The sequence below is a fragment of the Dasypus novemcinctus genome, chromosome 24 (genome assembly GCF_030445035.2).
Source record: "Dasypus novemcinctus isolate mDasNov1 chromosome 24, mDasNov1.1.hap2, whole genome shotgun sequence".
NCBI classification, from domain to species: domain Eukaryota; kingdom Metazoa; phylum Chordata; class Mammalia; order Cingulata; family Dasypodidae; genus Dasypus; species Dasypus novemcinctus.
The window spans coordinates 11954478-11981815 of record NC_080696.1 but is presented as its reverse complement, the minus strand read 5'-3'; the positions used below and the strand labels follow the sequence as shown (position 1 = coordinate 11981815).

Here is a 27338-nt window from a genome sequence, read left to right as displayed (position 1 = left end):
GTAGCCAAAATCGGCAGCCAACCGTCTCTTCTTCCCCTGTTTTTGGGAAATGGAGCTTCCAATTCCAGCCACAGAACAGCTTCTGGGGTGGCTTGTGATGCCAGAGTAGGATAATCACCTGCCTTTGTGGCTTCGCCAGTAATTTCCTGAAGAGGCTGGTGCAGGTCCTCACAGCTTCCTCCCTGCCAGAGGTGGCACTGGGGCCCAGGCCAGACTTGCAGTCTGATCTGGATAGAAAGAAGCAGTTCCTACCAGCACTGGGATCTTCAGTCAGTCCTGTTCCCCATGTGCCAGGCGCGGAGTTACGATGACAGCTCCTGGCCTCCCTCTGAATTGGACAGGCTCAAACTTTAGCTGGTCTCAGAATTATACTCTAGCCCATGGAATCCACTCATCAGTAGCTGAAATTGGTGCCAACCGTCTCTTCCTCCCCTGTTTTGGGGAAGTGGAGCTTTCAATTCCAGCTGTAGAACAGCTCCCGAGGCGGTTGTACCTCCAGTGGAGGATGGACACCAGCCTCTGGGTCATGGAGTGCTCTACTTAGGAATCTTCCCTGCAGATGAGCAGTCTCCTCCTTCCATTCCTTCAAGGATGTTGCAGGATGCCCTTCTGGCCTCCTGAAGCCCCCAAACAGGTGCTTCAGCTAGCTCCAGATAGGTCTGAGTATTTACTAACTGCCCTGTAGCAGGAGCTGATTCTAGGAGCACCTTACTCTGCCACCATCTTGCTGGTTCTCTGGAAAACCTTTATTTTCATCCCACCCCACCACTTACTAGACCTCTTACTTTGGACACAGTTATTCAAGTCTGTAACCTCCAGTTTCCACACCTGTAAATTGTGGGTAAATAGCTAATTTACCCCCAATTGCTGCACTTGTAGGTGATTAAATGACATTACACATTTTAATTGTTTATTGTAGTCCCTAGAAAATAACAGCTGTAGCTACCACTTATTAACATCTGGCTGTATCCTAAGCACTGTAATCAATATGCATGTTAATACATGTGGTCCTCTGACCACACCATGGGATGAATGTTCTTATTACTCCCATTTTTATAGAAGAGGAAACTAAGACCTAGAGAAGATTAAATAATGATAAAAACATAAAAATGATAATATAATCACTTGTATGACTTACTTTTCCTACATAGTATTACCTTTAATAAAATTTTAATAAAGTTTTACTACTAAAAAAAGCTTGTTTCTTATTTGTTTTTATTTTATTTTTTATTTTGAAAGAAGCTTTAGATTACATAAATGTTACCTAAAAAATATAGGGGATTCCCATATACCCCACTCTCACACACACAGTTTCCCACATTAACATCTTTTATTAGTGTGGTACATTTGTCAGATCGATGAATAAATATTGAAACATTGCTACTAACCATGGACTGTCATTTATATTATAGTTTACACTTTCCCCCCTCACAGTTTTATAGGTTTTGACAAACTGTATAACGGCTTGTATCTGTCATTGAAATGTCATGCAGGACAATTCTAATGTCCCCAGAATACACCATGTGACTCCTATTCTTCCCTTTCCTCCCCTTAGAACCTGAGGGCCACTGCCTTCATATCAATGATATAAATTCTTCCATTACTTCTCTCCAGGTGTCATGTCCCATACTGAGGGGGAGGTAGTAAGTTTAGATGCTGAGTTTGGCTTAGAGAGAGGCCACATTTGAACAAGGAGCTTAGTATTATGTATGGCCTGAGAGTTACCTTCCAAAAACCTCCTTGTTGCTCAAATGTTTGTTTTTTAAGACCTGTTTGAGGTTGCTGTGTTTTACCCAGAGAAGAGGATAAGAGAGGGACAACTTCTGATTCTTTCTTTTATCTTGCCTATCCCTACCTCAGACCAACCTATTTCAGCAGGTTAAGAAGGGAGATGACTTTAGGTCATGAAATTGGGGGTGGGGGAGGTAGGTAGGTTGTGGGAGGGTGTATGAATGCGTGTCTTAAAGGAAATCTGCTTAGAGAAAAGCAGCAGAGGGTAAAAATAAATGTTCTCACTTTTCCAGAAACAGTTGAGCTCCACTGAGCTTCTAAGAGGGGTCCTTATAGTCTTATTTACTTTTTCTTTTCTTTTTTTTAGTACAGGCTCCTGGTCAAGGTGGTTGTGAGGGATGGAAATGAAAATGGGTAAATGCCCAGGGCCCTTCTACCGAGGTGCTCTGTTCTCTGAGGCTTTGGCTGACCTACCATCTGCACTGGGGAGTACCAGTTTATTGACTTATCCCATAAGTCTGCCAGTTTTCTTCTAAAATCCATGTGCTGATTCACTTCTGTAGAGCTTTCAGTTGCCACATGGCCCAGCAGTGTCAAGGAGTCTTGAATATATTAGAAGCATTATGTTTTCAAAGGCAATAATAGCTTTTCTACTGTCTGCCATAATTGGAGCATTGTGTTCAGTTCTTGGTATTACTTTTAAGAGAGGTATTGTCAATGAAAACTGGAGATGACAGCTGTGGGTCACATGAACATGGGAGACTTTCTCTCCAGTTAATCACAGAACTCTTTTTCACTGGTCCTAGACAAGGTTTCAAAACTTTCCATAAGGCTAAGCCCCAGGCAGCCAGTACCAATCAATCTGAGTTGGCAAAAGAATCAAAACTTACTTATTATTCTGGACTCTGCATTATTTCTCAAGGAGGATGATTAGGGGAGTGGGGTGGTTGTGTACATCTCAGAGTCTTAGGAAACAGTTCACAAATCTGGTATTTTTTTGAGTGAGAAAGAGAAACCTGGAGACTAGAGTAGCTAATTTAAAAAAAATTGTAAGACTTTATAGAGAGGTTAAAGTAATTTCAGTGAATAGAAACCAGAAAGAATAGATGGAAGTTATAATAAAGCAGATATTTGCTTAATCTATAAGAAATGGGGAAGTATTCAAAAGGAGAATGGATGGAGACCCATATAATGAGAGTGAAGGTATACCCACATCCTGGGGAGCACTGATGCTCTCAAACAGAGGGAAGTGTATCTCTTGAGAGAAATGGTGGCTCCCAGTGCATTAGGGCAGTTGAGCATGTCAAGCCCTCAACACTGTTGCAAGTATCTCTGAACATGGCCCTTCAAGCAATGAAGATTGACTGTCACTGTGGGCCCTAAGGGGAGGGGGAAAGAGGTATTGAATAGATGGAACCAATGTAACTGTGTGGGCAATAGAAGTGTTCCACAAGAGTACACAAGGATGGATATAAGACATGTTAAATTACACCAAAAATATATAGGGGCTGATAGGCTAAAATGTAAATCATAATGTAAAACATAAGATAACTAAAAATTTAGAAAACTGTATAGTCTAAAGTATAAACCACAATGTAAACCCAAATGTTACCTTGTTTGAAAGCTATTGTCTCAATATCTGTACATCAGTTTCAGTAAATATAGTATGAATATGTAAAAAGATTATTGCTGTGGAAGGGAAAAGGGTTTTATGATGGATATGTGGGAGTACTGTATATTGTATATATGAATTACTGTGATCTAAAACTTTTGTGAAGATAAGCTTAATAATTAGAAAAAAAAAGAAAAAGATAGGACACAGACACTGAGGAAAAGACGGAAGTAGTTGCCGTGCCACTTTGCATACAGGGTAACACTTATTGCAGCGATGGAAGGCAAAATATCAAAAACAAAGCTTTTGCATTTTAAAATTTTTTGATACCCCAATTTATTTTTACCTTAATTTTTCTAAATTAATATGTATTCTATAACCTTTAAACTCATCACTATATTCCATTTTACAATTAATAGAACTTGGCAATATATTGAGCTTCACTTTTGAAGAAGTTTTAGATCACAGAGAGGTTCAACAATGGCAGGAGAGGAATACTGGTGTGGGATGTTATTGACAGGGGACACATGATTGGCAGGGAGTTCTCCAGGGCATATATCCAGGGTACATAAAAATGTTTGGATATTTTCATAGTGGATACAATTAAAAACAACAACTGAGGGAGTGCTGAGTTCCTAGCCAGGGGAGCTCTATCACAGTCCCTAAAGGAACAGCAACAATCCCTCAAGTGCAACGGCAAAGACCAAAAAAGAATGAAGGTCCAACAATGAGCCCAGCCCTTGATACTAATACTATGCTTGTGAGCCTGTGCACCTGAAATAACAACAGGGCCTAGAGCTTCAGGGTGCCTAAGAGTTACCTCCTGAGAGCCTCTGTGTTGCCTAAATATGGCCAGTCTTGAAGCCAAACTCAGCATGTAAATGCGTTGCCTTCCCCTCAGCGTGGGACATGACCCCTGGGGAGGGGCCTCCCTGGCACCGAGGGATTACTACCAAGTACCAGCTGATAATGTAACTAAAATATGACCTTGATTAAAAGGGTCAACTTGGACCAGCAGAATATCTCAGTCTACATATAATACCAGGAGTTAAAAATGCCTTTTGACCTGAAGAAAAGGGGGAAATGGAAAGAACAAATGAGTTTATATGGCTATGAGTCTCCAAAAAGAGCCAGGAGGTTATCAGAGGGGTTGCCCTTATGCACACCTGAGCAGAGTCCCAGAGACAGATAAAGTAGATACAACCCCAGGTATTGGTTCTTCTGAGGGCTACAGAGACCCACAGGTTCTATGGTCATAGCAGATGGAGTTCAGTGTGTGTCAGTTGGCCCTACTTTGGAGTTTGTGTTTCTGTGTGATGGAGCTGGTCTCAGATGTGATCTTTGTTCACAAGCCTCTCCTGTTCCTTTTACTGTAACCGTAGTTGGTGCTGGGGTTTAATGTATACCCAGGGGACCTGAATCTCTGGACTGACCATGTGATAGCCAGGCCCTGAGCCTCAACAGACTTCAGCTCCTATACTCTGGTTTATTGGACTTACCCCACTCAGCTAACATGTAGGTGAAGAAGGTCAACTGCCACACTAGGGAGCCAAGAGTGCCTACAACTGCAAGCAGGAGAATTGCATCCAGCATCCATGTGGAATCTAAACCCCCTCTTGATATAGATGTGGAGTGGACACAATCATTCCAAGGTCCACAGGATGGAGGAATAGAGTATGGATTAGAGTGGACTTACTGATATTCTATTCATGAACTATTGTGATTAGTAATCAAAGAAAATGTGGCATTGGTGTGGAGAAAGTGGCCATGGTGGCTGCTGGTGGTAGGGAGTGGGAAGAAGAGATGTGATGTGGGGGCGTTTTTGGGACTTGGAGTTGTCCTGGGTGGTGCTGCAGGGACAGTTACTGACATTGTATGTCCTCCCATGGCCCACTGAGTGGACTGTGGGAGAGTGTGGGCTATGATGTGGACCACTGACCATGAGGTGCAGCGGTGCTCAGAGATGTATTCACCAAATGCAATGAATGTCTCATGATGATGGAGGAGATTGTTGCTATGGGGGGAGGAGTGGGGGGAGGGGAGTGGGGAGTATATGGGGACCTCATATTTTTTGAATGTAATATTAAAAAAATAAAGACAAAAAAAAAAAGGGAGAATAGGTTCCCCCCATAAGGTAGTGAGTTTCTTAGTATTCAAAGTGTCGGTGATATTTTATGAAGATTCTTGCTTTGAGGAGAATATGGGAGAAAATGAATTTCTGAACTATCATAGAAAGCTGATGTCTTTGTAGTCACCATTCATCTATTCTTAGCCCATTCAGCCAGTGTTCAGAAGTGAGCTCCTAGAGAGTAACAGCACTGTTCAACGGGACGTATCTTTTCCCTCCATCACTGGTAGTGAATACTATATGTATTTTTACAGCTTGCTTTTTCTTTTACTCAACCATGTCTTAGAGATCTTTCCATATTGGTTCCTAAAGATCTGTGCCACTGACAACAACAGAAGCAGACAAAGAAACAAGACGCAGCAAATAGACACAGAGAACAGACAACCGGGATGGGGGGGGGAGGGGAGAGAAATAAATAAATAAATCTTTAAAAAAAAGATCTACGTAATTCTTTTTCTTTTCTTTTTAACTTTTAGAATGAATTCCATGTATTGCGGTGCCAGTTTATTTAACCATTTCTTTACTGATTGATATTTAGGTGGTTACCAGTTTTTCATTCTTACTGACCGTGTAGTAATGAACATTCTTGAGCATGCCTCCTTGTATTTCCCTATGACGCTAGCTAAGGGCCTTTCTAATTTTGTTTATAACTAAAAAGTGGAAAAGTTACCGGTTGTGCTTCCCCTTCCAAAAGTGGATACTGAAAAGATGAATCCAGACATTCTGGGTAGCATTATTGAAAACAAAATTGGAGTGATTATCATATTGTTTTATGGAGCCATAATAGCTTATTTTATTCCTGGTAGTTTCAAACAAAATAAATCTACCCCACCACCTAACAAAATGATTAGTGTTAACAGGCCTTTTGTCTCCCTTTTTTTTTTTTCTGCCTGGCATCTAGTATAGCAGTGAGCATTAATTGCGCCCTTTGATACATAGCACATAGCTGTTTGCAGTTCCTGTTGTACCTCCCCCAGAAATGCATGGAAAAGGCCTTCCTAAAGCAGGGTTTCCTAGCATGTGGCAGAAAGATCATCTGCTTCCCAATCTCTTGGGGCCCTGGTTAATAATGCCCATTCCCACACCTCCCCCAGACCTACTGAATGAGAATCTCCGGGAGTTGAGCTTCTTACCACCAAGCTCCTTAAGCAGTTTGACCCACACCTGGTTTGAGAACCACTATTTTAAAGCAACCACAATGATTTCAAGGGGCTAGAAGGGCAACTGGCTGATAAACTACAAAGGGGGAAAGGCTCTTCAGTATAGAAAAAACTACTGCTGATGAGGCTAAGAAACTTCCTTTTGCTAATTTTCTGAAAACTTTTGAATTAGTAGAATAACTGAAAATACAGTTTTGATGGTGATAGAACCATTGTTTGGGTGGGTCTTATATAGCCTCTAGTATTATCACCCAGCTGATATATATCATTAAACCTCATTCTATTAAATGGACATAATTTTGTCTTCTGTTGAAAACTGGCAATTACGTGTAATATTTCAGAAATTGTGTGTCTGTTTTACTTTTTTTTTCCTAGGCTGCTCTTTATGGATGTGGCTGCTGGGCTGAAAATACTGGAGCTCACAATCCCTACTCCACAGCTGTGAGTACCTCAGGTATTTGCTGCTTTCATGGCCATTTTTCATAACTTCAACTTCGTAGGTCATTGAATTACTAAAATCAATATTTTTATGTAGCCACGAGGCATGTGCTAAGACACTATAGACAAGAGCGTTGATGCATGTGAGATCTTTGATATGTGGGAGGTTTTAAGAATCATTTAGTACTGCACATTGTAAATGTTTTGGTAGCAGTTTCCTTACTACTCTGGCGTTAATTCTACCTTACTTATATATTTAAGGATTTTTTTCTCTAATGACTCATAATAGTGCCAAATTTCGACCCCAATAGATATAAACGTAGCAAGACATTTCAAATGCTACTAGAAAATCTCATGAATAAAATGTTCACATCAAACCAAGGAGATGTATTTTAGAATGTATAGTTTAGAATGCATCCACTCCTAGAACTGCATTTTTAATGAAATGTAGATCCCCTTTTGGTAATTGTATTAGAAAAGTCATTATCATTTAGAAATGAATGTGTGTGAACGTGTGTATGTGTGTGTGTGTGTGTGTGTGTGTGTAAGGGAGGGGGTGAGGCAGGCATTTTAATGGACAGATTCCAGGTTTTCATAGTGCTTATAGTGTTTGTACTTGCAGCCTTTTCTGTTGATGTGGTGAATACTCCTGGTTGATAGCGACATAGGAAAAAATCTATCATGAATATTGGTTCTTCTCTTGGCTCTGTCTCCCAAGTTACAGTCCTTTCCCTTTCCCCCCCAAATCCTCAGACTTTATGCAGAAAAGTGGACATGGCTGCCTTTCATTTTCTCTTCAATTTCTTGCCACATTGGTTTCTGACACACCATACCACAAGCACTGCCCAGGCCAATAACCCTTTTCTCTGGCTTACAACTTACTCTTTTTATGATCTCTGATCTCGTAACTCTTTTCTTTTTGCCTGTAGCATATATCTTGAAACTTTCTTGGTCCGTCTCCTGCCTCTCAGACATGCTTTTCTTCACATTCTTTTTCCTTCTGCCCTCCCATTCCTAACAGTCCTCAGGTTTGGACCTCTGTTGGCTTTTCTTCCTCTCTCTGGATGATTTCTCTTAGTGATGTAGTGGCGGTGGTATTCTCATATATGAGAATCATGTACGCGCATAGGACTCAGCAGGCTCAGCCACACATACTAGTCTTCCTCCTGCCCTTGGCTACTTTAATCCTGTGTCCTTATCTCTTTTATTTTATTTTTTTTAAAAGATTTATTTTGTATTTATTTCTCTACCCTTCCCCCCCCCCCCCAGTTTTCTGTTCCCTGTGTCCATTTGCTGTGTGTACTTCTGTGTCTGCTTTTGTTGTCAGCGGCATGGGAATCTGTGTCTCTTTTCATTGCGTCACCTTGTTGTGTCAGCTCTCCGTGTGTGCGGCACCATTCCTGGGCAGGCTGCACTTTCTTTTGCGCTGGGCGTCTCTCCTTATGGGGCGCATTCCTTGTGCGCATCAGCACTGCGTGTGGACCAGCTCCACATGGGTCAAGGAGGCCCTGGGTTTGAACCGCAGACCTCCCATGTGGTAGGCGGATGCTCTATCCATTAAGCCAAGTCTGCTTCCCCCTTATCTCTTTTATTGGCCTCACTATCCTTTTCTTTGCTCAGACTTGAAATCTTGTCACCATCCTCAAGTTTGTTGCTGCTTGCTATTGTTACTGCCCTGATGCTGTTTCTTCACACCAGTCTTCAGTCTGCCTATGATAGCAGCCTCCGGAACAAGCTCCAGTCCCTGTAATAGTGGGAAAACATGATTGTGAGCCACGGGCCTATCAAGTGAAGTCCAAACACAAACTTATGTTGAATCTGAACCATAATAATATTATTGTCAAGAAATTCCTTTTCAGTCTTTAATTTTTGAAGAACTGAGCATAATGTAATAATATGAGTTAGTTTTTGATATTTAGATATTGATGGCCCATGGAAGTTATGACATATAATGTTTAGGAATTAGCCTGTGCACATAATTCAGTGTGTCTCTGTATCTATGGAAAATTGTAGTATTTGAACAAACCTAAGTCTAATATAGTTAATTCATGGTTTCATTTTTCTTTTCCCAAAGAAATCTCAGTTGTTATCATGTATTGGGTCAATTTCATATTTGGTCAATATGTTGTAGAGGGAGTTGATTTGGTGTTGTTTAAATATAGCTCTCATATCTAGATGTTGGGATACCTGGGTTCAATTTTAAGCTGAATTAAGTCCTTGTGTGACTGTGTCACTTTGAAAAAGAGATTCCCTTTCTTTGGGATTATTCTTACCTTTTTAAAAAAACTGGTGATGTGGAAATTGGAATAAGAACATACTCACTTGATTGATTTCAATCTGTTCAATAGAATGCAACAGGTAGGGAAAGCTTAAATTGTAAAATTGAGCTCTTTTCTCCATCTCCTTGGATATTTTCTCCTTTGCCCATCCTACATTAGTTCAAGATAGTTTCATATAAATAAAGATAACTCTGGGTTTCCAGTTCATGACATCCAGTGTAGCCTTTTTACTTGGATGTCCAGCTCATCATGTTATATCCTTCCCCAATTAAAGGACTAATCACCATAATCTCATAGAACCTGAGAATGACAGAGCAGGTCTCCATCTATGGAGTTTTGTGTGACTGCCTCCCCTTTGTTTCTCCTGGGCTGTTACCCAATTAGAAGAAAGGTGGAGGACAGGATTTGCAATTGTTTGTTCAAAATGAAAAAGACTGCCTTAGGCTGTTGCAGAAAATTCAGAGACCTGACCTACATTTTAGGTTTATATTTCTTGGAGGGTGACAATTGAAAGGCAGAGAGAAGACAATTATGGTCAGAGTAGGATTCTCCCAAGACCAGACAGGAAATTTGGGCATTAGCTCTAGGGATAAACTCCAGGATTTGTTCTCAACACTGGGTAAGGAGGGATGATTCAGGGGTATAGGGACAGTGTTAATTGACCTTGTAGAATGATGTGCTTGTAGGAATTTGCCTAGCTAGGGAAGGAGCGGAACAGAGTAGTGAGAGCTGTCAAATACATGGGTTCTTGTCCAAGTTGTCCCACTCACTAACTGTAGGACCTGGGCAAAGGGTTTTTTGTAAGACAAGAATAACAATGTCTACCATTGTGTGAGATTGAATGAGTTAAAATATGGAAGACAGTGCACTTCTTGGCCCAGATTAGGGGCTCAATACCTACTGTATTTCATTGAATCTAAATCACCATAGTTTATAAAATATACCATTATTTTTATGTTTATATGACTATAGGAAAAAAACCCACTGTAAATTAAAGTATGATACATTGCTTTCTTGTTACTTACTGCATGGTTATTGCTTTCCAAGAAAATATAAAATTCGGGTTGTTCCTCTAATGCAAAATATTTGCTTTACTGATAACAAAGTCATTCCCCATTGCTGTTTCTGTGCTTTTCTGTGTATGTAGTCACTTTCCATTTCAATTCTATATCATGGTGTAATCCTTTTTTACACAGTTTAAATTACAGTTAAACTTAACACATGTAGTTCTAACATGGCACATAATTCAGCTGAAGGCTTAACAAATAGGAAGAGCTTGCTTCTGTAGGCAGTGGCATCTGGGTCACAACTGCTGCCTGGAGGTCAGTGATGGTAGGCTGCCATCAATTGTAACACACCTCCAGATTTCAGAAAATTAAAATGTGTGTTTTAGAATTGATAAAGTATAATAGAAATTTTTCCTTTTCTCAGTTTTTTGTGAAAGTAAATAATTTGTTTCAAGCTTTTCTGAAGTAAACAGTGAGATTACCTCTGTGGGGAAAGTGGGGCAGTGAGCACATAATCTTGAGTGCCTGGCATGGGGCCTAGAACATGTTAAGTGCTTACTAAACCAATGAAGGTAAAGAATTGCCTGTGTGGTTCCTTCCTCTTCTAGAAGGATGCTTGCCTTTTCAAAAAGATTATTCACCATAGAATTTCTTGAAATAGCATTTTAAAATAGGATTCAATTTGCCAAAATGGAGTTCACAGATAATTTTTCAGTAACACATCAGATGCATAATGTAGGGTACATCTGTGGGTCTGTCTCTGGCTTTGAAAAGGAAGGACAGATTGAGGAATAGAAGATCAGGAGTTTAAAAACAGGAGATTAAGTTTATGCTCTGGGCAACCTTAATGGTGGTCTGCTGTTTCTTGTCTCTGCAGTTCTGTTTTTTTTTTCCTTAAAGAGAAACACAAGTCCATGGGTAATGCTAGCAGCTGACTGGAGATCAGGAGACATGGCCTTCTGCCCCGCTTCCTTAAAGTGTTCTGGCATGAAGAAAGCCCTGCATTAGATCTCTGGTAAGAGGCCCAGTGATTTAAATTTTCTAGGTTCTTTGGTTTTTCAGGTCTTGACTCTGGGTAGTCCTGGAAACCAGAGTGTGGTAAAGGTCATGGCCTTGGCTTGCCACAAGTAGCTTCAGAGGTGGATTAAAAAAATACAAGGATTGAGGCCAGGCTTATGCCTTCACATTTCTGAGCCAGTGATTGCAGTCTCTTCCTCAAGAGCTGGAAGTGGCATATATCACCTTTTCTTGGTCCCTCAACCTAACAGCCCAAGGTCTTCCTCTGGCCATCTGTGGGTGATTGTCTGAAGGAACTGTGCTCAAAACCTTCTGCCTAGGAACCTTTATCAGGAAGGCACAAGGCAGCCTTCCTTGAGAGAGTGGAGATTATGACACCAAGAGCCTTTGGAAACTGTTGCTGAGAAGTCTACTTGTGCTGCGTAGCCACTACGCTTTGGGCCCAGACGGGGAAGGCAGGCAGGAGTCCATGCTTCTTGGCAGCAGCCATTCTTTCTCTTTTATACTCTATAGCTGTCATAGGCACTCTCCGTGGCTGAGTCACTGGATTAGTGTCCTGAATGAAGGCCCTATTTTACTCAGGACTCTATGTACAGGTCACCTAGGGTTCACCTCCCTTCCAGCACTCTCCATGTTTCTCAGCAATCCTTGGTGGCAAAACGTCAAGGCGTTGTCTGTACTTGCTGTTTATTATTTTTCTTAGTTCTCACCTCTCATTTACTCTTGAATCTATATCAGTCTGGCTTTGTCCTCCACCACTCTACCAAACTGCTCTTGTTAAGGTTAACAATCACCTCCAAAACCCAGTGGGCATCTTTTAGTCCTTTAAGCAGCATTTGGCACAGTTGCTCAAATGAGTTTCTCCCCCTGGAAATACTGTCCTTGGTAGACCTCACTGATAATATACTCACCTGACCTTCCTTCTCCTTCCCTGGCTGCTTCTTCTTAGTCTCCCTTTTTAATGTTTCTCATCTCCCTTACCTCTCAGTGTTAGGCTGTCTTGAGGCTTAGTCTTTGAACCCCTTTTCTCTTTCTTTGTATATGCACTCCCTTGATATCCTTGTCCAATATAATGGCTAAGTACTATGTATATGCTGAGATGATGCCTGCATTTTTATCCCAAGTCTGGGCCTCTGCTCAGAACTGTTATATATATTCAACCACTTATTCAAAATCTCCACTCCGATGTCTGCTGGGCATCTCAAATTAACTTGTTCAAATATTACCTCTCAGTATTGTACCTTGCTCACCAACCTGTTCCTCTTGCTGTCTTTTCCACAGAGCAAATGACAACTCCATCTTTCCCATGGCTCTAGCCAAAATCTTTGAGTCATTCTTGACTTTGTTTTTCTTCATATCTCACCTATATCTAATCCAATAACAAACCTTATCCATATCTAAACTCCCCTCTAAGTGTACTTAAAATATTGTCCTTCTCATCATCTTCTCTGCTACCGAGAGATCCAAGGAGCCATTATCTCTGGTCTGGATTATTGCTGTAGCCTCCTAGCTGTTCCCTTTACTTTGCTCTTTCTCCCCTTCAGTAGGCACTCAACATAAGAGGTAGTGTTCAAACCCAAGTCCGTTCTTGACATACCTTTTCTTGGAACCATCCAAGCACTTCCATCTCACTCAACTTAAGAACAGTTTATGAGGCCTTATACTGGGTGCTTCCCAACTTCCCCTTAGGCTTCATTCAGCTCTTGCTTTTCTTCCCTTGCTCAGTTAGGTTCTAGCTACATTGCCTGCCTTGCTGTTCATCAAACATGCTAGGCTCACTCCCACCTTAGGACCTTTGCATGGGTTGCTTCCTCTCTCTTTAGTTCCCTACTGTAATTATCTCAAGCCCCTGCCCCTACCTCATCAGGTGATTTACTTTCTCAGTGAGAGCTCCCTGACCATTCTATTTCACCATGTGATTCTTCCCTCAGCCAACATTTCCTATCCCTCTTCCCTGTTTTATTTTTCTCCATCATACTTGTCATCATCTAAGATTTTGTATCTGTTAATTTTATTTTACCTTTGTTTTCTCTCCTGCTTTACTAAGAAACTCCATGAAGGTGGGGGTTCTCAACAGCTTTGTGCACTGATGTGTGAATGGTGCCCATCACATTGAGCCTCTGATGTTTGTTGAATGGATGAATGGATATGAATGAACAAGTAAATACATCGGGGTGGAGTGAACTAGGCCAAGCCCAGGTGAGTCAGGATTCAGAGGAAGATAAGGGAGGGATTGAGAGCCATTTATGTTTTTTCTTTTTTGAGGTACCAGGGCTGGGGGATTGTACTCGGGACCTTGTAAGTGGGAAGCCAGCACTTAACCACTGAGCCACATCAGCTCCTCTGAGTCAGTTTTTTCGTTTGTTTGTTTTGTTTTGTTTTGTGTTTTTAGGAGGCTCAACCGCTTGAGCCACATCTGCTCCCAAGATCATGTATTCTGACAAGAGCAGAGGGTGCCTGAGGAAGAGGGCTGAGTGCAGGGGTCTTCAGTGGTAGTCTCTACATGGCTTTGACTATAAACTTAAGTATTTAACTCTTGTATTTTGTGGGTCCCTTTTGAGTAGGGAGATGCTCATGCTTTTGGAAGATAGATGAAGATAGCTTTTTAATCTCAAGTGGTTCTGGAATGAGGAGCAATGTTTCAGACGATGAGAGGGAAAACTGGCCATGGAGATGAATAAATTACTGTCAGCCCTATGGGGTGGAATTCAGGCTCTTCTACCTATACTGGTTCCTTTATCTGCATTACTAGACAGTGGCTGTTTCTTACCACATGGTTGACATTGTGGCTTCTCAGAAGCTTCTTGTATTTATGAAATAATAAACTTTCATAATATTGTCACTTTCAACAAGTTGCCTGGAGTGCTCAGGCTAAAGAGCAACCACTTAAGCTGAAATAATTGAGATATAATATGTAGGGTTGAGAATAATGCCATGGGAAATCTTTTTGTGAGTTATGACTTCTAGATATGAGCTTAGATAAAACCTCTAACATTTGTAAACATGATTTTAAAAGCACTTGACTCTGGACTGTTACAATTGTTGTTGGAAGTGGGAGGAAAATACTTTTAATTTACAGATAACAGGGCATGTAAACTACCAGCACATTTCCAAGAACTGAAGTAATTATCTGAAAGAGGAATTCTATTCTGAGACCATTACTTACTCTAATTAGGTCACTTCATATCTGATGCACTATTTATTTATTATTTCCTGCTTTTCACATAACTGAAGTCAGTGATAGTTTATGAAAAAGTAGAATTCTGAAATATGCCAGATCATTTCCTAAGAAATCATTTAAGTATGATACACTTGGTTCTCATGTATTGTAGAGATTTCAGTGAGTCAGTGTTTTCCTGATTGTGATCACTGAAGATAATTTGGAAAATGAAACCAATAATTTTCCCTCCAGGATAATCAATATTAATATTTTTGGTGGATTTTGCCATTAAACAAGAGTGGGAATACCATTTAGCTTATATTATGCTTTGTCTATTAAATATTATAATGTCCATTACAATACTGTGTAATGGACATTTTTAGGTATCACTAAATATTCTTCAAAACACCGTTTTAAAGGAAATGAAAGATGTCTTTTTATGGATAGAAGAGTTCAAGTATCTCGCTCTTTTGCAACATGGTATGTAATGGCTCTCAGGCAATGAAAGAACAGCTACTTTAAAGGCTCTTATCCTGTGCCCATGTCTGGTATGATAAAAGAAGTGAAGACACAATCCCTGTCCTCAAAGGGCATTAGATCTGTGGCCTTATTTGATAATATAGGAAAGGTTCTTGCTAATATAGAAATATGCTGAAATACAGGATATAGCAGAAAGCTTGCTATCGGTTGATGAAGTTTGGTTGCATTCATTCATCTAAGGAATGTGCATGAATGACCATTGCCTCCCAAAGGGTCACTTGCTGTCACCGAGGTACACCTGATGGCTTGCCCTTTGTTGCAGCCATTAGTACATCTCCTTTCCTGCCACCTTGTCCCGCATCCCACCAAAGTCAGCCCCTTTAAGCTCAGCACCACTGATCACACTCACCTTCTCCCTGAAATGTCATCAGCACCCTACCTGCAGGAGAGCTCAGGTCCTCAGGACAAGACAGTAGTCTTTATATGAAAGAGGTTGTAGACCTGGGTTAGAGTGGATCTAGTGAACCTTAAGATGGCCTTTTGATGTTTTTAACTTCTAGGGTTGGTTTTTTTTTGGCAGCTACTTAATTGCATTGCTTTATTGTTATTTTCTGAAAAAAACAGACCTCTCATTTTAAAACACAAGGTGACAGAAATGGTATAAACAGAAGCCTCAGATCAGTGATGGGTTAAAATGCCTGTGCTCTGATCCTTTGATTGTTCTCACTGGAAGGAATGCCTTTTCCTTCCTATTGTGGAGCACTACCTGCCTTCACTTGGGGGGAAAAGGGGGAGTCAAGCAACTTGTCAAAGCTTTTCTAAGTGCTCTTCATATGGTTCACAGAAACAGAGCTGGATTTTCATTTCTTCTTTCATTCAACAGGAGTCCCTTTCATGTTTGAAAATTGAAAACGCGTGCTTTTCAGTGTGGAGCGAGGATGTGTGTGCCCTGTGGCACACCTGTTTCTAATTTCCTGACTTGAAAGCATAACCCATCAAAAGGAGCAAAAAAACAATTTCTTTCTGACACACTGCTTCACGGCCCTCGCTGGACTGAAGGCCCTTCATGGCTCTGCCTTCTTGCTTCTCTCTGTAGAAGGTTCTTGTGAGAATCTGAGTTCACTCAATACAAGCAGGGCCGTTTTGGTGTTATTTGGTTTTGTTATTATTTTGGTAGTTCTTTTCAGCTCAGGAAATTTACTTGAGATGAGATTTGTTTTTAAAAAAAATACATAGGGCTTTAAAAATATTAAGTATTTAATTTAGCTCAGCAGGATATGTTGGAAGGGTACATGTAAGCTGAACAGTGAGCTGATTGGCCAGGAATAGGTTTTCGTTGAGCATATGAATGTTTAAATTCCATGGAACTGTTTAACATAAATCAAGTATTTCCAAGGCATTACTTGAGATTTGTGTGTACTTTAAAGTCTTGCCAGCTTAAATGACTGTAAGGCACAATATGTTGACTTTGAGTTTTGTAAATTGATAATTTGTTGCTATGAAAGTTGTACATGGTATAACTCATCACTTTCTGAAGGCACATAGTATGTCTGATGTTGGCAGGCTGTCATGAAAAAATTGATGTCCAGGGAATTCAGGGCTTTAGCTCTCAGATGCTTGAAGTATGGATCTTCTGTTCCTCTTAAAGCTTCTCCTGGACATTTTCAGCATAAGGTACATGGTTCTTTAGACAGCAGCTTTGATTTAGGCTTTCTGTTTCTAAGAGTTAATTTGGGATAATAATCTTAATGGTGAATCCTCATACAGAACTCCCCAAGATGTTTTTAAAAACCATCTCTTCTCCTGAGGATCTTTTTTAAAATGCAGAGCATGACCCAGGGCATCTGGGATGGTGCTCGGGATTCTGCATTTTTCACAAGCTCCCAGGTGATGCCAGTGCTGCTAGTCCACAGACTACACTTTGAGTATCAAGACAGCATTTCGATGGCCACAGAAAGCAGGACAACTGGGCAAAGTGTTGCTGGCCTCCAACTCTGCCTCACTACAACACCCATCAGGTATAGCCTCTTCCCTCATTGTGCTTTGGAGGATCTAAACCTATCGGGATCTGCTGTATATCCTTGACTAACAGATACTGTAGCAAGTGACCATGTGGGCTGGCAAAGAGAGGGACTACTGAGACAGGATTACAGTGCTGGCAGATGTGCTGTTTATGTTTTCAGACACTTATGGGGTACACTTAATTCTGACATATTAGCAAAGTGCTTGATGCAAACAGATGGATTAAAAAAATCTCTCTCTCTAAAAGATGCTGATAGAGGGATTAACAAGGCATAGTACTGCATCAAAAGTATATTATTTTAACTGGCTCTGTCCATGGTGGCTGGTTAATTTGGGCAAAAGACTTACTGGTGACCCATGGAGGAAAAGTGGGGCCATGTAAAAGTAAAATATAGAAGCAGTCAGTTTGCATTTTTGTTAACTTGTTAGTGAATACATGTCAAGGTTCTCATTAGGGAATCACAATCCAGTCCAGCCCAGCATAGAATGCTATGACCAAAGGATACTTTACATTTTTATTTTCAGGATGCTTTGTTCATATCAGGAAAAAGTACATTTATTTGTTGTTGGATTTTTCTTTTCGCTTCCATGAACAGTAAATGAAACAATGGATAGCCATGTTGTTTAAATCTGTGTTGGATATTGAAGAATTACCACAATGGTATTTTAGATTTACATGTACCACCTGGAATTTCAGAAGAGCAGATGCACTCAGGAGACAGATTTGGGCAGGGAAGAGTCATGGGCTTTTGGAATCAGACTTGAGTTTGAGTCCTAATGGGGGGAACAGGTTGGAAGGGTTGTATCCACTTGTCCCAGGACACCTTTGCATATGGAGAGGAGACATTCAGGCATGCTAATTCTCATTGCTATTATCACCCTCAACATTTGCAGTTCATGTTAGTTGGGACTAATTGTTATAGATATGCTTGTTAGTGCTGACCAGTTCTGCTTTCTCCATCTCTCTCTCTCTCCAACCTCTCCTTAATGAAAATGTTTTCCTGATTCTTCACAATGTCTCTGGATTTCTCTGTAAATTATAGGTGATATGCTCTATCATATTAATTATTCTTTATTAATGTTGATGATAGAATAATATGCTCTTAATTAAATTCCGCTATGGTGATGTGGTAGTGTGTCCTCATAAGTATAAAAGAATATTTGCCCCTAGTAAATTTAGCATTTACTAGTAAATTTAGCATTTGAAAATTTACTGAGCATTTGTTTCATCTGAGTGCTTCCTTGTCCTTAAAATTTAGACTTGTCTCTGCTTTACCTGTTTAGCTTTCTTTCTCAGGCTAAAATAAATTTAGTGGAAAGTAGAAATTAATATTCCCAACCCAAATATTTTCATATATTTTATATAACCTCGTTTGTCTGAATTGTCTTCTCTACTTTGCTCTCAATCCATGTCATAGTAACAGTTATTTCTTTCTAACTGTTCATATCCAAATTGTAGCTGGTTTGGAGCTTACCTAGCATAAGCAATACAGCCCTAAGCATTCCTCAGAACTAACTTCATAGGTTAAACTCTGCCCATGTCATTAAGTTCATGTGCAAACTTCTGCTACCCTTTATGTAAATTATATAGGTAGGTTTCATTTTTATATATACATGGTTTTGATATGCAAACAGTTGAGTTTCATTTTGATATATACATCTCAGAAAGTCCAGGCTATCATCCTTCACTTCTTCATTGCTGTCAGTGCAATCTGAACAATTTAGCAAACTTTCTTGAAGAAGGAGTACACATTTCTCTTTCTTTACCATTTAGAATCCCTCCTTGTCCAGCTGCTGAAGCCTGGTTCATCCTTCAAAATGCAGCTCAAATGTCTTCTTTTTCTGCAGTCCTCCTTCTCTCCCTCCCTCACTGCAATTCCTAGACCTACAGATTTACTTGCTCCTAGTGGTCAGTGGTGCCGTGATGTGGCACTTATACCACTTGCAGTGTTGTCATCTCTTGTTCCTCTCTGCAAAGACTGTGAGCTCCTGAAGATGTGGCTGGTGGCCTAAAAATTGTTTTCATTTACTAGCTGCTAAAACAAACACTATACAATGGGTTGGATTAACAATAGGAATTTATTGGCTTATGGTTCAGAGACTAGAAGGCTTGCCTCTTCCTGAGGTCAATATGTCCTCGCTGGAAGTTTTGGGGTTCCTTGCCTTTTCGTCATGTATCAGTGCACATGGCAGCATCGTTTGGATTCTGTGACTTCCGTCTTCTGGCTGCTCCTGGTGTTTCTCTTTCCACCTGACTTTCATTCTGCTTATAAAGAACTCCTGAAATCTTGATTTAAGCCCAACCTAATCAGCTGAGCCACAGTTTAACTGAAGTAACATCTTGAAGAGATCTTATTTACAATGAGTCCACACCTCCCAGAATGCAGACCAAGATCAAGAACAAGTTCAAACCAGGGTACTCAATTCTGTCCACCATAAAGATACAGTAGCTACTCAGTAATTCTGTGTTAATTTGAATTCAGTAACCCTTTGCATATTTTGAAGCACTATCCACAGATTCTAATTGGTGAAATGAATTGTTCCATATTGGAACAGAGCTCTAGTGGTCCTGCTTGTTTAAGAGCTTTTAGGAAGTCATGCTAGTGGCTCTCTTTTATTGAAGATAAGGGTTGTTTAGTTTTGAGAAAATTCATTACCCTTTTCACACTTTTCCATAACTGGTAATTAGAGTGTGTTGGACTGCAAGTAACTGAAATCCCAACTCAAAGTGCTTCAACAATAAGGAAATACATGATTTCACATGTGTGCAAAAAGGAAATCCTGAAGTAGGTGGGCTCCATGGTTGGTGGTTGGTTGGTTCAGGGGCTCCATTGATGATTTCAAGGACCCAGTTCCCTACCTTCCTTGCTTGCTCTACTGTTGTCATTGTTGGCCTCTTCCCAGGCTGATAGCCCTTACCAGAGGAAAACTCTAGAGGAAGACTAAACAATCTCAATCTCTTCTATAGTTTTTTTTTTAAGGATTGAGGAATACTGTCCTCAGACACTTCCCTGTAGACTTCTCCCATTGTGTTGATTGGCTAATGTTGGGTCACATGCACATTCCTGAACCATTGCTGATAGATCGAAGTAGGTTCAGGAAATAACTATAGGTTATGTACACAACTGTGTGTGTTGGGGGGGGGGGGCAGTGAGAAAGCAGAACGAAATCAGGATCTGTTAGGAAAGGAGAAGTGAGCAATAACTACCAGTATCCTACAAAGCTTGACACTTGCCATTATTTTCTACCAATAATAAGATGCTAACAGTAAAGTGTTGTGGTCAGGCACTATGCTAAGTACTTTTACATATAATTCTCATTTTAAAATGAGAAATCTGAGGTTCTGAAATGTCCCACATAGATTCTGAGTGCCTAGGGAATCCAGTGAATCTTCACTTGATGGTGGTAGAAGAAGGAGAAAAAGAAGAGGGGCTAAATTTAAAATTAATCAGTCTTTTCCCTACTAAAAATGTTATAAACTAGGTATTTAGATAGTTTAAAATGTAGTTTTATCACTTAAATCTGTTCTTACCAATGCTATACCTTCTTGCCATTATTTTTGGCTAACAGAGAGCTGGCTGTGGAAAATGGATGTTTTTGTTTTGAAAAATCAAATGCATAGATTAAAACAAAACAAAACACCACCGCAAAGTTTATTTATATCTTCAGTTCACTTAAATTGAATAGATGAAATGCAATCTGGCCTTTTTCCATATTGTTTATGTTCTGCTTTGCTAATTGGTTCTGGGGCAGGATTCCTGGTTCTGTTTGAATTTGTTTTCCCTTCAAGTATCATTTGTAAGATTATCGTGGAAATTAATAATGAGAGTGTATTTCTATTCAATAAGCATTGTAATTGCCCTAATATGACATCATAAACATTTTCAAACAAGTGTTTTTTTTACCCTCAATCTACTTTGTTTTGTTTTGTTTTGTTTTTAGTCCCAAAACAAGGAAGGCACTTTTCCTAAGTAACCATTGTATCTTTTAAAAGGAAGGGTCATTTAAGGGTCCTGCTCCTTTTGACCTTTTTTAATATGTGGGCCAAATAGATGCTTGATCTGTGTTTCACTTGTATAATAGAAGAAAGGCCTTTGTATGTAAAATCAAAGTGACTAAAGTTGTTTTTCTCAATGAAGCTCTTAGCTGAATGCCGTCATCGCATGTGTGCGCACGTACATATGTGCATGGACACAGTGGACAGAGGAGTGATGGTGTGTACCCTACTGGATAGCGTCTAATTTTTGTCTCAGCCATTATCTTGCAAATCATTAAGCTCTTAATTAGGTGAAGTTACTCAGTCTAAACCAGTGGTGTAACTGTTTGGTTACCTATTCCTCTGTAAAAAATCATCCCCAAACTTTGTGGTTTAAAACAACTATTCCATTTTATTTCTCATGATTATGTGTGCTGACTGTGCTAATGTGGATAGTACTTTGTTTCACTTAGGAATTCTCATGTAACTGCAGTCAGAAAGCAGCTTCCATAGATGTCCATGATGACTTCACTCCCATGGCTAATGCCTTAGTGGGGGCGACTAGAAGTTTTGTCTTAGCTGGTATGCTGGTATGCTTTTTCTTGGCTCTCTGTTGATACAGTATCAGGGCTTCTCCCTCTGCTATGTGGCCAGGTCACATACTCTCTCCAGGTAGTCTCTCTAGGAAGGTAGCTGGATTTCTTACATGGTAGTTCCAGGCTCTGAAAAGTGTAAAAGTGAAAGCTGTCTGATCTCTTGAAGGCTTAGACTTGGTGCTGGCTTTCTCTTTGTAAAAGCAAATCGCAGAGTCAATTCACATTTACTGCAGAAGGGGATCACAGAAGGGTGTGAATACTGGGTAGCTTGGTTTATTGGGAACTTTGGAGACTAGCTGCCATATAATGCTTTTTTGTTGCTGTGTGTTTATGGGAACCATTCTCCCTTTGAGAATCTGAAAACTATTGATTCTCTTTTTAGAAACATGCATGCAAATATAATGCCTGCATAATGCCTGCATAAATGTGCCTAAATTCTAGTCAAATTTCATGGGATTCTTGGTCATAGATTGTCCACCTTAAATATCCCTGATCTAGCTGGTAAAATTAGAGGAATTTACTAATCCCTAAATTAATGATTTAAATAGTAGCTGCATAGTTTTAAAATAGCGACGTAAAATTCTTTCCTGTGTTTGTTCTAGTCCCCTAGAGTGGCTATTTGGTTATTTCCTATTTTTTCTGACTCAAAAGGAATGGGCATTTTTAAGGATTTTGGTAGATGTTAATTAATATATTTCCTTTTTTTAAAAAAAAAACTAAGTATTTTTAAATTATATTATTAGATACATGTAAATTAATATCTTTATTATATATGTAAGTAATGAAGCATAAAAATAAAATCAAGCTCCTTGTATCTGCCATCAACTTAACGTGAACATTAATCCAATCCCTGGACTCTCCTCTAGAGATTAGTACTATCCTGAATTTTGTGTATCATTCCCTTGCTTTAAAAAAAAGTTTTTAAAAAATATGTATATATTCCTAAATAATTTTTTTTTTTTAGTTTTGTGTTATTTATTGAGCTAGAGGAGCATGGTATCATATAGTATGTAGTCCTCTGTGACCTGCTTATTGCTTCTTTCATTAAATATTATGTTTTCATAGTATTCGTCCATGTAATTCCACTTAACTGTAGTGTCTTTATTTTAACTGTTAAACACAATGGATTGTGTAAATATATCCCAGGATTCTATGATTTCTAATGAATTTATTTAGCCGTAATTCTAAAAAAAAAACCTTTTCCTCATCATCTATTTGGCCACCCAGAGGTATAATTCATACAGAAAAGCCAGGAAAGATACTCACATCTTTTCATTTATATATCAGTTTTCAAAACTGTGAGTTGATGTCCTCTCAGTTTCCAAAGATGGTCAATTAGGCTTTTAAATATATATCTATTTATCTATTTATTTACTCATGTGTGAAATTATTAATTTATGGATTTATATATTCTATATATATATATACACACAATGTGTTTATCCATTGCATCCATTATTTTTTCCCTATATTTAGAAGCTCTATTATGTACATACACATTAGGATTATTATGTCTTGTTGACATATTGGCCCTTTTATTATTATAAAATGTCCCCTTTTATCTTTAGGTAATCCTCTTTGTCTTGACATCTACTTTGTATCAGTATAGTCATCCCACCTTTATTATGCTTAATATTTGCCTGGTATATAATTTTCCACTCTTTTACTTTTTTTTTTTTTTTAAAGAAGCTTTAGATCACATAAATGATACATAAAATTATAGGGGGATTCCCATACACCCTTTACTTTTAACCTATCTTGTTTTTATATTAAAGTATGTTTTATTCTAAACTATGTTTCTTGCAAGCAAACTGTAATTGGGCTCCTTTTAAAAATTATTATTTTCTTAATCCAAATTGATAATATATGCCTTTTACATGCAACATCTAGTTCATTAACATTTAGTTCAGTTATTGATATGATGGGACTAAATCTATCTTGCTTTTTTTTTCTAAGTGCCCTTTCTTTTCTCTGTTCCTCTGTTCCTCTTTTCCTGTCTTCCTGTGGGTTAATTGAATATTTTTAGTATATAATTTTTTCTCTTCTATTGATTTTTTTTCTATACTTTATATATTATGTTTTTTGGTTTGCTCTGAAGATTATGATACATATCATTAATTACCACAACTTACTTTAGAATAATAATGTATTACCTCACAGTGTTAGGATGATTTAACAGTATAAATCTATTTATTTTCTTACCCTTTGAATTTTTGGCATATATTTTAATGTATACATTATGTTATAAACCCAACAATACACTATTATTATTTTTGCTTTAACAGTCAATTGTCTTTTTTTTGAAAACTTTACTTTTAAAGAAGTTTTAGATTATAGAAAAATTACATAGAAAATGAGGGATTCCCATATACCCCACCCCCTCATATATGCCCTTAATAACATCTTGCATTAGTGTGGCACTTATGTTACAATTGTTGAACAAATATTGAAGTGTTGCTACTAACCGTGGTCTATGGTTTACACTTTGCAGCACACAATTTTCTAGGTTTTGGAAAATATATTATGGCCGTATCCATCATTGCAATATACAGAACAATTCCAGGGCCTTAAAAATGTCCTATGGGGAAGCAGATGTGGCTCAACTGATAGAGCATCTACCATATGGAGGGCCCAGGGTTCAATCCTCAGGGTCTCCTGACCCATGTGGTAAGCTGACCCACGTGCAGTGCTGCCGAATGAAAGGAGTGCCCCATGCACAAGGAGTGGGCCCCACAAGGAGAGCTGCCCCATGTGAAAAAAGTGCAGCCTGCCCAGGAGTGGCGCCCCACACATGGAGAGATGGTGCAGCAAGATGACACAACAAAAAAGAGTCTCAGTTTCCCTGTGCCACTGGATAGTGCAAGTGGATGCAGAAGAGTACACAGCAAATGGACACAGAGAGCAGACAATGGGGGGGGATGGGGAGAGAAATAAATACAATAAAATCTTAAAAGAAAAAAGTTCTATGTTCCACCTTTTCTTCCATCCCCTTCCCCTCAGACCTCTGGTACACACTATCTTTATATCAGTGTTACAAGTTCTTCTGTTACTAAAATAATAATAAGTCTGCTTTGGCCCATAATTGCATTCCCCCCTTATGTTTGTTCACTCCTCAATCTTGAAGATTTTGGGATGGTGATGCCCACTCTGCTTTATATTGAGAAGGAACTTAGACCTTATGGGGCACATGGAAGGAACTGTTTTGCTTGTAGTTGTTGTAGATACTCTTCACTTTTTGGAAAATTGTCTTTAAGAAATTACATACACACACTTTCTCTTTCTCTTACACATACAATAGAAAGAGTGCTTTTTTTTTTTTTTTGTACTTACCTAGTTTCTCTTTTTGGTGCTCTTTATCCCTTCTTGAAAACTAGGCTTCTACCTGGTATTATTTCCCTTTAGCCTAAAGAATTTTTTTTTTTTAATTAGTTCAGCAGTTTTCATAGTTCACGTCTGATGTCAATGAACCATCTCAGCTTTCTGAAATGGTTATTTGAAATGTCGTTATTTTTTTTTAAGGATTTTTTTTCTGCCTAGAGAATTCTAGGGTGCCTGCTATATCTTTCAGTAATTTTAAAATGTTATTCCATTGTCTTTTCAGTGCCATTATGTCTGGTGAGAATTTTTTAGTTGCCCCTCTGTATGTTATGTGCTTCTCTCTCCCTCCCTCCTTCCCTCCCTCTCTCTCTCTTAATGTTTTATCTTTGGTTTTCAGAAGTTTGACTATGATGTCCCTAAGTGTGTCATTCTTTCTATTTATCCTGCTTTGACTTCGCTGAGCTGCTTGTGTCACTGCATTGATATCATTTGTCAAATTTGAAAAATTCTCAGCCATTGTATATACCTTCAGATATTTCTTCTGCCTTGTTCTCTCCTTTACTTCAAGGACTGTAATTATATGCTTTTGGTATTTTCTTTCAAATCTGTGATGCACTGTTCCATTTTTTATGGTATTTTTCTCTTTGTTCTTAAGTTGGGATAATTTCTCATGACTGTTTCAAGGTCACTAATTCTTTCTTTTGCTGTCTCTTGTCTGTTTTTCAAACAGCCCAATGAATGAATTTTTGATATTTTAATTTTTTTGTGTGTGTTTCCATTTGGTTCATTTTTAAGATTTTCTCTGCTGAAATTTCCCATCTTTTCATGAATGTTTTCCACATTTTCTATTAAATCCTTTCACATGTTCATTATAGGTAGTTTACAGTTTGTACTGGTAATTCCATCATCTGGACCATTAGTAGTCTACTTCTGTTGACAGTTCTTTCTCTTGATTATGGGTCCCATTTTTTTGCTTTTTTCATATATCACATAATTATTGATTATATGCCAAGTACTGTGTGTAAAAAATAATAAAACAGAAGTCACTGAAGAAAATATTTAGTATTAGAAAAGGGAATACTCCTCCTTGCAGGCTTCTAGTGTGTGGGATTCAATTAATCTTATCTGTAGTTGAGGTGTGGCTGGGTGGTGTTGCAGCTTTCAGATTCAGTTCCCTACTGACTTCAGATGTTTTAAGGATATTATAAGAACTTACTCTTCAGCAGAGTGTGGATCTGAGTATCATTGAGACTCCAGAGATCTCTTTAACTATTATAGCCCAGTCACTTTCGGGATTATTGGAAAACTACTTTCTTTCCCACCCCTTCTCCTTTACAGCCTATCAACTTACGTTCCTTATTGGGTCACTAGGGAGATTTCAAACCTTTCCCCTATCTTTCTGTACCCTGTGAGATCTTTTGCCTTGCTGCCCTGCCCTCACACTTTGGAAGGCTGATGCAGTGTATGCAGGGGAAGGCTCTGTTCCCCTTGAGGGAGGTCTCTCAGTTCTTCTGCCCTTCTTCCATCTTTTGGTAGCTGCTGCCTTGCACTAGGTGATGACTCTGTTTACCCAGGTTGGCAGTGGGGAAGCTCTCTCTCAGCTCTCCTCCCCTGTTGGCAGCCTTCAGCATGAAGACTGAGTGCCTGAGGGTGTGGCTATCTCTCAACTCTCCTGCCTCACCTCAAGTCTTTGGAGCACTTGAAGACTTGCAGTAAATGTTGGTGAATGGATTCAGGCTGGCTTGGTGAATGGGGCTTTCTGGATTCTAATTCATCATGCCAGCCATTGTGTGGCCTTTTAAAGTTTGTTAAAATTCAGTTGTTTCTCCTTGTACCCATCTATGGCAGCTCTTCTTTTCTCACTGCTTTATCAGGGATAAAAGAGACCACAGGCCTCTTGTCTCTTAGTAAAGGCATGCCCATTTCTGGTATTTAGTTAATTACAATATGCTTGCATCCTCATCTCCCTGAGGATTTTTTTTCAGAGCAATGATTTTGTAACTTATATGGGTTGTTCTGATTGTTAGAGAGAACGTGATAGACTCTTGTGAATTTCTACATCCCAATTAGAAGTCCTAGAAATCTTTTCTTTTTTCTTTTTCTTTCTTTCTTTTCTTTTTTTGCCAGTTTGCAAACCATATTAAAGAGTTTGGAACAAATATTCTATTTGTTGGGTTGTGGGTTTTTTGTGTGTGGGGGGGGGGATGGTTAATGAAAGCCACTTCAAGGTGGCTTCTGTGGTCTTTTTTTTTCTTTAGATTTTTCCTTCTCTTTTGCTTTTTTCCTGTGGTCTTTAACATGACTTATTTGGATGGATTGCTTGCTTTTAGAGAGAACAAGGTATCTCAGACTCCTCTTGAATACTTCTTTAGCCAGTCCTGGAACAGTCATTTCTCCAAGAATCCCTCTTTCTT

The 27338-nt window shown here is 39.1% G+C and overlaps 1 protein-coding gene across 2 annotated transcripts in view; it reads left to right on the top strand.

Annotated features, from left to right (window-relative positions):
- Positions 1–27338, top strand: part of TASP1 (taspase 1) — a 274012-nt gene that overhangs the window by 129629 nt on the left and 117045 nt on the right. Inside the window, exon 10 of one of the 2 annotated variants that reach the window (XR_011647284.1) lies at positions 7007–7072. Coding sequence is in view for 1 of the 2 variants with exons in the window: in XM_004475274.4 (XP_004475331.1) it covers positions 7007–7085 (79 nt within the window). In the remaining variant the exon portion in view is untranslated. Of the gene's footprint in view, positions 1–7006; positions 7086–27338 lie in introns of both variants that reach the window. The other variant, XM_004475274.4, reaches the window with a different exon arrangement.